Raw genomic sequence first — 12,519 nt, forward strand, 5'->3', positions numbered from 1 at the left:
CATGTTTCAGTTACTGAACAGAGGAGTGCTTTAAATGGTGTGTTTTTTTTTCCATTTGCATGTTTATAATATAGATTTAATCAATTCAAATTTTATAAATTTGTTTTGAGGAGTGACTTTGTAAAATTCTGTCCAGATGAAGAATAACCCTGGCACGTTTATTGTAAATCCCTGTTTAAATTGTTTAAATAAACCAATAAAAAAAAGAAAAAATGTAGTTCCACACAAATATAATGATTTTTTTTAAATATCTCAGTCAAAAACACCAGATTCCAGCTTTATACTTGCTCCGGGTCACGTTTTAATACAAAAAAAACACAGGACACATACAAACATGAAGAGTCTATACATTCTAATGATGAGGTCAGAGAAATGATCGAATCAGAAATGGCACACTGACCAAAATCCTGTGAATCCTGTCACTCAAATCTGTAAATATTCCCTCCACATGTGAACATGAAGAATGGCGGGGTTTGTTTTTCTCCACGCTTTTCCTTCTCAGTGACCATAATGCTGCTTTCGTGTTGCCGTGATGCCAAATCGCAATTAAAAAAATAAACGCTACACCATATACATGTGAACTAAGACCTATCATCCTTATACAGCAAACCCTCAATGTGAGACTTCCCAAGAATCTTCAGCACTCTTAAACAGCCTCCTGGTGCGTGATATCAGAGCTACAAAAAGAAAAAGAGGAGAAAAAAAAACAGCTATCTAAAGTCAACAAGAGCTCCTTAAAGCAGACCTGCCTGGAGTGAACACACTGCTGTGGGCATTAAGTCATGTTGTGAAAGGCACCTAATGCTTTAAACGCTCTCTCGTTTAGGCCAGATGTCAACAAGCCACTTTTCTATTGCTGTAAATCTTAGCTGAGGAGTTTGTGTGTGTGTGTGTGTGTGTGTGTGTGAGTGTGTGTACTCGTACCGGACAAGACAAGTTCAGTTCTCCCAGCACAATGTGGGAGGGACGGACTCAGCTGTGAGCCGAGAACAAACAGCGTTTCCTCCGCACGCCTCAGGAAGGCCTGTCAAAACACGTCCCACTCAGGTGTGATTTAAGAGTAAATCTGATGTGTGCGTTCGTTTTACTAAAAAAGTAGCGTGCGGTAAACATGCTCTAAAATGTTAACCCGCTTTGTGCTTGGTTTATATCAACTCCATTAGTCAGAAGGTTTTGAACAGCAGCTCTGTGTGATTGTTGATATGACGCAGGAGATGTTTGTATAACGTTTATGGAAGGAGTCTCCGGTGTCAGCGCTGCGTAACAGTCAGAACGAAAGCTGTAAGTTTAGAAGGTTCAGGATGTGCTGTGACAGAAAAATGTTCAACTCTGTGGCAGTAATATTAACACCACTTCCTCTCAACACCCTGTTGTTGATTATATTCCTAAAACAGCACATCACCAGGTGCCCCTGTGGCTGAAAAAGCACAGCCTACATGCCCTCTAGGGAGCCCCTGTGGTACATAAAACATGAAAAAGTGCATCATAAATTATCATATGGTAGACAGACTGTGATTAAGTGCCATCTAGTGTGCCTTTGCAGTGCAGAAAGCATGATTAAGTGCCCTCTTGGGCTCTCCTATGTGCGAGAAAACATGATGATGATCTGTAGGTGCCCTACCAGTGGAGAAAACATAATTAAATGCTATCTAGGGTGATCCAATGTGCGAGAAAACGTGAAGTGCCCTCTAGGGAGTTCTGATACACAAGAAAATGCGATGAAGTGCCCTATAGGTTGCCATAACAGTGGTAAATATATGAAGAAATGCCATCTAGGGTGCTCATTTGCGTATGAAAACATACAAAAGTGAACCCTAGGGTGCTGTATTAGTCAAAATAATTGAAGAAATGCCCTCTAAGGGTGCTTTGATATGAAAGAAAATGTAAACTGCCCTCTAGGGTTCTATTATCGACAAGAAAACGTAAAGAAGTGCACTTTCTAGGGTGCCATAAGAGTGGTGAACATATGAAGAAATGCCCTCTAGGGTGCTTCTTTGTGGATAAAAACATAAGGAAATACCCCTATGGTGCACCTTTGTGCATGAAAACATACTGAAATGCTTTCTAGGGTGCTCTGATATGAGAAAAAATGTAAAGTGCCCACTAGGGTTCCACTTTCAACAAAAACACATGAAGTTCCCTCTAGGCCGCTGTGATATTTGAGAAAATGTGATGAAATGCCCTCTAGGTGCTGCTGCCCCTCAGTCAGCCTGTGTCTTAAGCCTGGTTTTACTCTGTACCTACTGACCATCACTATGCCTGAGCAGTACTATTAAAGCCCAAGGTTTAATCCACATGGAGTAAATAATCCCGCTCTTCAGAAGAGCTCACAGGAGGCAGCTTTAATTTTTTCAGATTTACTCTTTAAACACCAGCCAGGCTGGTGTTTTATCAAGCTCTTTGTATCCATGCAGTAAAAGGCAAACAAACACGGCTGTAATGTGTGGAGTACAGAAACACCAAGAAAACAATGGATCCTTGTGCCGAGTTTTCACACTTGTGAAACCACTGGCATCTCATCTATCCTTTTTTTTTTTTTTTCCTTCTTCGCCCTTCAGAGGTCTTTCGGGATTCCTGCTTAAAAATACACCACTGTTAAAACCCACATCTGTTTTAAAGGAAAGGCACGGATCCAGACTTGCCAGGAGCTTTGGATTGGACACCCAGAGGTCGAAATTTGAATACATTTACTTAAAGGATCTGTTCCCAGGAGCAGAGTAAAGAAGCACAAGCTCCCGGATCGGAGAATTTTCTACACCATGGTGGAGTTCAGTGGTGAATGGCTAGCGTAACAGAAATCCGGGTGTGATTCAGATCCGTAACGAACGAGACAGAGGTGATGGCAGTGAAGAAAAGCTCCGTGAGATGGAATGGGGAGGAAACCTTGAGAGGAACCAGCCTCAGAATCGTGCCACCTGATAGCAGGATTAGATAAAGACGTTTATCTTAAAGTCAAACCAGGACTGAAGCAGTGTGTCGAAAGGATGTTCAGAAAGAGCGTCAGTGTGTTCAGCAGAGGTTTTTGGGAGTTTTTAACTCGTGGTGCCTCAGGTGTCAGTTGGACCAGACCTTCAGTCTGACAGTCAGACGTCTAACAGGCTTCTAGTGCTGTTCTGCTTTAATGAACTTCAAACATTTAGGTTTTCAATTTGGACTGAAATCACAACAACGACGTAGCTTAGTGACACAGCTAGCCGGCTAGCGTTAGTGATAACTCTGTTAGTGATTAGCTTCTTAAAACAGTGATTAGTAAGGTTAAAGATTGAACCATGTTGTGTCAGTATTTTTACTTTTAATAATGTACACTGTCACAATGCAGATTTACAGGAAAATAAAAAAGAAATTCTAATTAAATAGGGCTAAAGTTTAAAATTAAAAGTAAAGGTGGTGAGAAAACCCTCCCTGAGATGCTCATCTGGGTTACAGTGGAAGAGCTGATGAGCTGAAAATTCAGGTTGAAGATGATTTTTACTGGTTGTAGGTTGAGAAATTACGAGTTACAGCAGAGTCAGAACAAGAGTCTGGGACATTGCTAGAACTTTAGAAATGAACTGTAGTGCATGTCTTTTTCCCTGTATTGAATTTTTCACTCAGTGTTCACTCAGATCGCGAGGTAAGAGCTGAAGATGAGGTTCTTGTATTTATTGTTAAATAAAACCTCTGTTCCTTTTCTCAGTTGACCAAACAAGGATCTTTTCGCGCTCCGCTGAATCCGTAGATGGAGGTGTCAGGTAAAGCTTGCTGTCCTTTCAGCAGGTGATTTTCAGCAGGTGTGTTAACTAGCTGAGCGACTGAGCACTGAATAGAGCACATAGGATTGGTGGAGATAAGCTCTTATTTGCCGTTTGCATTGTGGGAGACGTGCCGAGGTTCCTTCCTTCACCTGAAGGCAGTTGTTCACACAGGATCTGAACGTCACGGTGGTCAATGTGAGACTAAAGAAAGCTCTTAGCACTAATACAGGTTACTGATGCTTCTATAGTTTTCGCCATCTGAGTTAACCGTTTAAACCTCTCCCATTAGCGTCACCAGAGTTACTGGATAATTCCTAGTAGTTACTGAGTAATACGTAGAAGTTGCATGTCCGTGCAGACTGAGAGACACAACAAAGTTAACGGTGCACAAAAATAGAGCTTTGATGAAACTCACCATCCAGAAACACAGGAAATTAGCGCAATGAGCAAAAATGCAATGAGGAAGTGGGAGTCATGGCGAGCGGGTAAGCGAGCGAGCGCGGCGGATAAACTAACACACATGCCTGCAGGCCAGTGACTCATCAGGACGACTTGACAGCTTACGCATGTACCTGAATTAAGCCTAACGCAGAGCTGACAGGAATCCAGTGCTGGAAGGCAGCGAAAAAGGCGAGAGAGAGTGTGAGAGTGTATTAGCTGTAAATAAACAACTTGGCGTGACTGTAACAGCATGCAGAAGAGGAACGTTATAAGCGTGGAGAGAATGGGCGACAGGTTGCGTCCGTGGAACTGGTTTATGATTCGCCGTTATCTGCTTTACAGGACTTCGTGTCTCCAAACTACACAAACACAGACACACAATGAGTTTAGAAGGTAAACTGACGGTTATAATAAAATATATCATATTCCAAGGATTCAGTTATGAGCTTAGTGACAGCAAGACTTAAAAGTGAATTGTCAAGGCGAAAAATGGCAGCTGATGTATGGTAAGAAACATGTTCTGCAAACTGTTCTGCTGGTGATTGGTTTGGAGGCGTGGCATGTGCTCCATGAGATCCAGGACGTGAGAGTCAGGACACACAGACTCTCTGGGTGGGAGGGGCTTCCTGTCAATCACACCAACAATCGTGAGTGTATGTTGGAAGAGCTCGGAGAGCGCGAGTCTTCACCACGTAGTAGATGTTGCTTCAATGAGGAGATTTGGCCAAAGATCATATTTGGATTCATTAAAGGGAATGTTTTTAATCTTACTCTGGGTTGTGTGTGCGTCAGGCAACGGCACATCATAAGGGACAGGTGCTGTGTGTGTGTGAGTGTGTGTCAGACTGAAAGTGTGATGTCATGCACCTGAGTACCAGCTGCCCGCTCTCCTCCTGGCACCATGATGGTCCAGAGTCACGCAGGGGCAGAGCGTGACGCTGTGTGTAAACATGCAGCTGCGTTCATCCACCTGTTCAGACTGTTGGACACTGCTGTGTGTGTGTGTGTGTGTGTGTGTACACTATATAATTGCGAGGCAGCTCTCGTAACATTCCAGTGCTTGTATCTGCTGTCTGGAGCTCAGCAGTTAGCAGGGAGAATGAGGAGAGAGGCAGGACACGACAGGCACGGTGGCTTTTTCCACATGATATTTTGTTCCTCTGAAGCGAGCAGGAAGCCTCCCCACAGCCGAGCCCTGACCTACCGACAACACTCGCTTTCACACAAAGCAAACACAAACATGACCGAGCAGCAGTGCAGGAGCACGCAGGCTGCAGCTCGCTCGCCGTCATACCTGCCAGGTCCTAATTACACCAAACCATCCTCCAATCATCACAGACTGAGTGTTTACCAACACGGCATGCTGGACTGATTTAGTCACAAAGGGTGGTTAGTTGGGAAAAAACTTTGTTTTTTGCAATACATTGTATGTATAAGGAGACAAACGCAAACTTTGACCTATTGCACTTTTCTATATGTTTAAATCCTTTTTATTTAACTCAAACCTATACAAATACAGACAGGACAAAAGTAACAGGGCAGAAACTGTTTAGTTGGCATTTTATCTCTCTGAACATTGCCTTTTATGGAGTGTTGTGGGTGTGGCTAACTGTTCCACACTCCTACTGCACTTAAATGGAAAAGAAAATGTGGTGTTACTATTTAGTAAGACCTTGGCATACAAATGCCCTCCCAAAATCTCTGCTTAAGTATAGAAATTTTGCAACCGATTTTCGAAAGCTGATTTTCGAAAGAGTCAACCCACGATACTGACGTTGCCTTCGGCAAGTGTTCAAAAGCTAGGTGATTTTCAGTCGACAGATTGGTGGCGTGGGCGGTCTGTTCTATTTTTAGCCCAAGCTTGGTGGCACGACTTCCTGTGAGGACCCTTGACATGGAATGCTTGGCTTGGGTCAGTTCTTTGTAAGCAGCCATACAGTTTACATACGCCTCGTATTGGGAATATTGTTAATATTTCTGGGCGGCTGGAACGGATTATCTACATTTACATTATTTCTTATGGGAAAATTTGTTCCGCAATACAAACTTTCACCTTAAGAACTCACCTCCAGAACCAATGCTGAGGTTCTGCTGTATCAGATATCAAATAAATTAAAATTCTAAAACAGGAGATTTCTCTCTTGTGAAAGAGTCTGATTATTATTTATCGATAAACATTCATATGTACAAGCTCGGACGAGTGTATCGTGCTTTGAGAACTGAGCAAAAAATCGATCGTCCCAAAGTGTTTGTTTGATTGTGCTTTTAAAATAGCGATCTGAAAACAGCCTGTAATTGCTGTTCCAATTAAAGCGTCCGTCGATCAGAACTCCCTCAGCCGGAATTATGTTACGAACTGTAATCAATGAGGTTTCGGATTCAATTTAAAAGCAATCTGCCAGCCGTTTGGTCTGATCCATCTTAATCAGATATTAATTTTGACGTTAAACATGTCTGTTAGTTATTATATACGTACGCTGTACTGATTAGTCGCATAAAACTCGCTGATGCACTTCCACTCCGTAAGGAATGTTGCCTAGCGACGGCGACCGGACGGTCTAGTCAATCATATTAAGAGGCTCTTCTTCTGGTTCATGTGAACCTTTTAAGCACGCTGGATGTTTAATCAACGCTGTTATTCGAGGAACACAAGCAAGAAACAGTAGTCAAAAAAAAAAGATGAAAACAACGACTGATTTCGTCACGCGTCCTCGAAGTATAGGGGTTTAAAGCCTGGAGTACATTACCCTGATAAGGAGAGATAAGAAACGAGTTCCCGTGCAACATCTGCCAAGATGGTGCTATAAACCCAACTGATGGCACCAAGAATTAAAAAAAAAAAAAGTAAAGGTGTTTTTACTTTACTGGGAAGTTAAAAGTGGGGCTTCTTTAAACAGGACAGAGTTGGTGTCCATCTGTATCGTCTCTCGGGGCTAATCTATGGCGAAAAGCACTTATCTACTGCCATTAAAAGCGAATTTGGCCCTGGAACATCAGCTTAATGAAAAGAGATAGAAGTCGTGCTGATGCCGAGCGGATGACGATGTTTAGAGCAGGAGATACTCGGAACAAAAATATTTGAGGAGCCTGAACGGGTTTCCTGACGTGATGAATGAGGAGTGCTTTGTGTAGTTTGGACAGATGAAGCGCAAAAGAGAGAGAGAAAGAGAGAGAGAGAGAGAGAGAGAGAGAGAGCAAAGGAGGCAGGGAGAGGGGGAGAGAGGGAGAGGGGGCGAAAGAGAGAGAGAGAGAGAGAGAGAGAGAGGGCGAAGGAGGCAGGGAGAGGAGGAGAGAGAGAGGGAGACAGGGGGCGAAAGAGAGAGGGAGAGAGAGATCTCATTTGAATTGAATTGAATTGAATTCAACTATATGGAGAGAAAGAGGGGGATGAGATAGAGGAAGGGGAGAGAGAGAGAGTGTGTGTGGGGGGGGTGATCGGGAGAGAGGGGGGGTCGGACTCATTTGAATTGAATTGAATTGAATTGAGAGAAAGAGGGGGGTGAGATAGAGGGAGAGAGAGACAGAGAGAGGGGCAGGGGGGGCAGAGAGAGAGAGAGCAGAAGGGAAAAAACTTCTCTCGACATCTATATAAAGAGTTAAAGTGACCCGATCGGAGCCCGACACACACACATAGGCACCTGTTGGGGTGTTTGAGGTCTTAGGCTGACCACAGAGATTCAGATAAGATAGCCATGAAGGATTTACGCATCAGCGAGGTTCAAAGAGATCGCCACGTCCGAGCAAACACACCTGAGGTAAAGCTAACAAGTCAAAAATTAACTCTGTAGTTACTACATACTAAACACTTCTACTCTAATGTTTATTAACTAACAAATAAAACACCATGTGCCATGGTTTACAAAACTTTATTAATCAAAGAACTGTTCATCAGATTTAATAGTTACCTTTTAAGGTTGTAGAACAATCTGGCTTACGTTACAGCAGCTATAAACATTGTATGGTTTCCTCTGTGCTGAAGGCTTTGACACTGAAGACACCTTCCACAAACATCTCCTTACAAAGAAAAAACTTAATTATGATGTGTTACTATAGAAACCAGATCCTCTGATTGATTTCCTGGTTTAGAAAAAGCATCAGAATGGAGAATTCGACAGCGCAGTGGTATGAGCCCTAATATGGAACGCTGGTTTCTAGAGCGACATGTTGATAAACTGTATAAAGTTTAAAAACCATGTGATTTTTCACCAGTCATCTTTAGCGACGCAGGTCACGTGGAAATACATGAACGGTGACTAGCTTGTGCATCACGACATTCTGCTAGGAACTCTGGGAAGCGATCCCATCGTGTACAGATATCGACATGCTCCTCGAGGAGTCGTCAGGAGCTAAACGCATGCCGTCGGTTATTGATCACCAGTGATTTAGCGATGGATCCAATCCGAGCTGATGGATGAGACGGAGACGGGAAGGCAGCTTGGTGATTTATAGCCGTGAGAGAGGAGATGATCCATGTGTTTGAGAGAAATTGTCAGAACTGAAAGCTTATGAAAGCTTCTGACGTGTTCCGTGACTATAACTATGGACATACCGTCAACACACGTATGTGTGTGAACGCACTTCCTCACAAATCACTATTTTTTTATAAGAAACAAACACTCACCTGGTTGTAGGACTTCATTTTGGCTCCAGTTAAGTGGTAGAGCGGTTTGGTGAAGGCCTGCTTCATAAAGTCCTTGAAGAAGTTGTTAATTTCGGCGACAGAGATGACACACACTGTGGAGCTCGGTGTGGGCTCAGGGGAGTTGGGTTTGCTCTTGGCGAATGCGGCAAAGAGCACATCTTCTCCTTCTTTAAAGCCCATCTCCCTGCGGAGGTTGCTTCCCGTTTTGGCTACGTGAGCTGCCTGCAGGACGTTAAACACCGTCTGGGTCGAACGTTTCCGTCTGCCTTTCTCAGAGTAGATGCACTCGAAGGGCATTTCCACGTAGTGTTGGAGCTCCAGGTCAGAGGAGCAGATCCGGACAATCCGCGTGTGGAAAGCTCTGGAGGTGCTGCTCTCACGCTGCACGGTGAGGAAATAAACATATGAGCCGCTGTGGAAGGAGTACACGTAGTGCAGGGGGTAATTCCCGCGCAGTGCCGGCTTAAGGTCCATGTAAGACTGCTCGGAAACGAACTCAAAGCGGTCCTGGGTTTCCCACATCTTCCTTACGGAGATGGTGTGGTGAAGACGTGGAGCTGAAGACGGAGACGGATCAAACGGTTCGGAATTAGCGACAAAGAACCTCACGACTCTGCCGACTTCCACGTTCACGATCTGGGTCCCTGCCGGACCGGCGACGTAGCGGCTGTCGTCATTGTTACTGGAACCCATGCAGTCGACTCCGACATCTAGCTGCCCATCTTCCAGCAGGTGGCGGCTGCAGACGCCGTTCCCGACCGTGCCGCAGAGGAACAGCTCGGGGTCGTAGTAGGTCTCCATTATCAGAGCCATGCTGGTGTTGTTAGCGTTGGGAGTTTGGCCAACGCAGCCTTCGCATGCACTGCATTTTGGGCCATCGTGCACAGGTCCAGTCCGATAATGGACAACTTTCTTGAGCAGATCACTGGATAACGCATAAAGGACATTGGTAGCGCCAACATATACGCTCCCATTGAAAACTAGAAGCTTCTGGACAGGTGTGTTCGAGACGAAGCGAGGGAGGTCGTACGTCACGGAAAGATTAAGCTTGAAGATTTCGCTAGGTTCCACACACTGGCCAAATATGCAACACCATAACGTCTGGAGAATGAGAAGAATGCTTGCGGCACTGGGAAGGGTAATTCTCATTTTGCTCGCCTGGAAAGGAAAGAAAGAATCAGAAGAATCATCTGCATCTACATAATAAAAAAAAGCAGCTTTTATGAAACAATTGATACAAATGGCGAACAAATTCCAATCAGGAGCTTATTAGTGTAAATAAGGGTTCTTAGGGTGATTATACATTCACGTCGCCCAAACCTGGGTTTTTATGATGTATTTTTTATACTGATATCAATAATGATACTAAGATGATTAACATCCTGATTAGTAATCAGTCGTGTTGTTTAGCTCTGTTTATGTTCCTCATACAGAGTCAACATCTCTCTCACTCTTCACATAAACTCTATCCGAGGAAATTAGAAGGTCATTAGAACATGATTCTGGGGCAAGTCGCGGTTAAACCGCGTGCGTAATTCCTGCCTACAATCCACTAAAGCACTGAAATCACTAGCTACTATTTTAAACCGTGGACTATCATAACAAGCTATCCTTTAAAATAGGCAAAAAAAAAAGCCTGCAATTTACCACCAACCGCTGTTAACATAATGAGCGAATTTCAAACACGACATTTATGTGGTCAAGCAGCAGCAAGGGATGAATCACTGCAGAGGCAGCCGGCAGAGAAAAAAAAGGCGGCCGCAAGGATGAGACTAACTTTAGACGGCCCTCGAGGGAGCGTTTGATAAACTCAATTAAGGCGAGCCGGGCTGCAGAAGCTGAAGAGGTGATTTATCTTTTCAGTTGGCTTAAACGCTTTTCATTTAGGAGGCCTGCTCTTTAGAGCGAGACACGAGGAAGGCAGAGAAGAGCTTCTTATGTTGCCTCCTGCCATCAAGGCCACTGGAGAGGGCTGACCGCCCTTATCTGTGCCTCACTACAAAGACAAACAAGAGGAACAGCCGTCTGAACCTTTTTTTCTTTTTTTTTTACTGGAACTGGACATGTGTTAATAAGTCATGCAGACACAATTAATTTGTGATTTCACTTACAGCCACTTTAAACTGAAGTTCTAAACATCGGCTGAATCCCAAACTGCTCACTGTTTAGACGTAGAGTGCACTACGTGGGGAGACTTTCAGACTTTCTACAAATACAAAACACGTCCTAGAGACAAGGCAAAACAGATTTCTACTAGCTATATTCGCTTCTTTTTTTTTTAGAGTGCACTACAGAGGGAACTTTGAGATGCACAAATGATTATTTATCTGAAACATCGCCAAGCCATGTCAGGAAATGACTTGGAAACGATTTTAACCTCGGATCTGCAGCTTAGTGTGACTTATCAGTATCGTGAGGAAATCTGGAGCAAGATCCATGTCATATTGTCATATCACTACACACTTATTACAACTCGGTTTTTTTTTTTTTTTGCTTTTTTTGAGAGATGTAAGCTGTAGAAATTTCCAAAGAATGTGCCTACATTTAAAGTCTTAGTAGACAATACAGTAAAAAAAAATCACATGAAATCATTAGGTTTGTTCATAGAACACCAATACAACTACGTTTAAAAAACTATATTTTTAATTATTATATATATAGGGAAAAACTTATTTTCTTACAAGGAATACTGATATGAGTAACAGTATACTCTATACACCTCCTGTGATTCCTGAGAAATTCCATGACATGTTTTTTGACGATTTTTATCGATATCGCGATATCGCCCAACCCTGCACTTCCATGTAGTGCACTTATTTAGGGAGATATTTGGGATTTTACACAACAAACTACAGATTTCTTAACCCCTAAATGTAAATCTTGCACCGAGAGACTCATTGAAGTCAGCATGAAAAGACAAACAGTGCGTTCTGTTTAAACAAATAAAACTTATATTAAAAGGATAAAAACTAAATGCAGAAAAGAAAACACTTACCTGTTAAAAGGTAGCCTCGCTGTCGTTGACAGAAAAAAATAAATAAATATCCGAAATCACATCTTCCCAAATTCTGCGCGCGCCTCCGGGTCCGTCTCGCGCAGCATCGGGCTGCCAAAAAAGTTTCTCTCAGCGCTGAGTACGTCTCATTTAATCCTTTAAAAAAATAATAATAAATAAATACAACAACCGAACAGATCTGTCTGTACCGTGATACCGATGTTAACGCTCCACTTTTCGCTTTAACATATAAACCGTTAAAGAGTAGTAGCGCCGCTCGCGCTGTGCGCGTGTGTGAGCGGATCTACTGATGGTGCGCGAGGCTTCAGGTGAACGCGGACTTTTCGCAGCGGTTTACGTCATCAGACGCCTCGCACGCTGATTGGTCGATGAAAGCAGGGGGGGGGACTTCGTCTATATATTATAGCTGAAGAAGAATATAGAATAAACGAATTGAACTTTTTTTTAAATGCTTCATTTAAGGATGTTTCTAAATGATGATGATGATGATGATTATTATTATTATTATTATTATTATTATTATTATTATTATTATTATTATTATTATCAAACATAGGAGCACCTAGAAGGCACTTCATCTCATTTTCCTTCATGTAGGAGATCCTATAGGGCACTGCATGTTGTTTTGTCCATTGAAAAGCTCCATATTAGGTCACTTCCTCTTTCCTCTTTGCAGAATCCTTTGG

At 43.0% G+C, this 12,519-nt stretch overlaps 1 protein-coding gene across 3 annotated transcripts in view; it reads right to left on the bottom strand.

Moving 5' to 3' along the window:
* Window positions 1-12,135, bottom strand: part of met (MET proto-oncogene, receptor tyrosine kinase) — a 60,054-nt gene extending 47,919 nt beyond the window's left edge. For 2 of the 3 annotated variants that reach the window (XM_058396850.1, XM_058396847.1), the window contains exons 1-2: window positions 11,813-12,135; window positions 8,797-9,975 (exon numbers count right to left, since the gene is read on the bottom strand). In XM_058396850.1, the coding sequence (XP_058252833.1) occupies window positions 8,797-9,966 (1,170 nt within the window). In that variant the 5' untranslated portion in view covers window positions 9,967-9,975; window positions 11,813-12,135. The remainder of the gene's footprint in view (window positions 1-8,796; window positions 9,976-11,812) is intronic. The other variant, XM_058396848.1, reaches the window with a different exon arrangement.
* Window positions 12,136-12,519: the final 384 nt, after the last annotated feature.

This window comes from Hemibagrus wyckioides, linkage group LG08 (assembly GCF_019097595.1).
Source record: "Hemibagrus wyckioides isolate EC202008001 linkage group LG08, SWU_Hwy_1.0, whole genome shotgun sequence".
In the NCBI taxonomy this organism is placed as follows: domain Eukaryota; kingdom Metazoa; phylum Chordata; class Actinopteri; order Siluriformes; family Bagridae; genus Hemibagrus; species Hemibagrus wyckioides.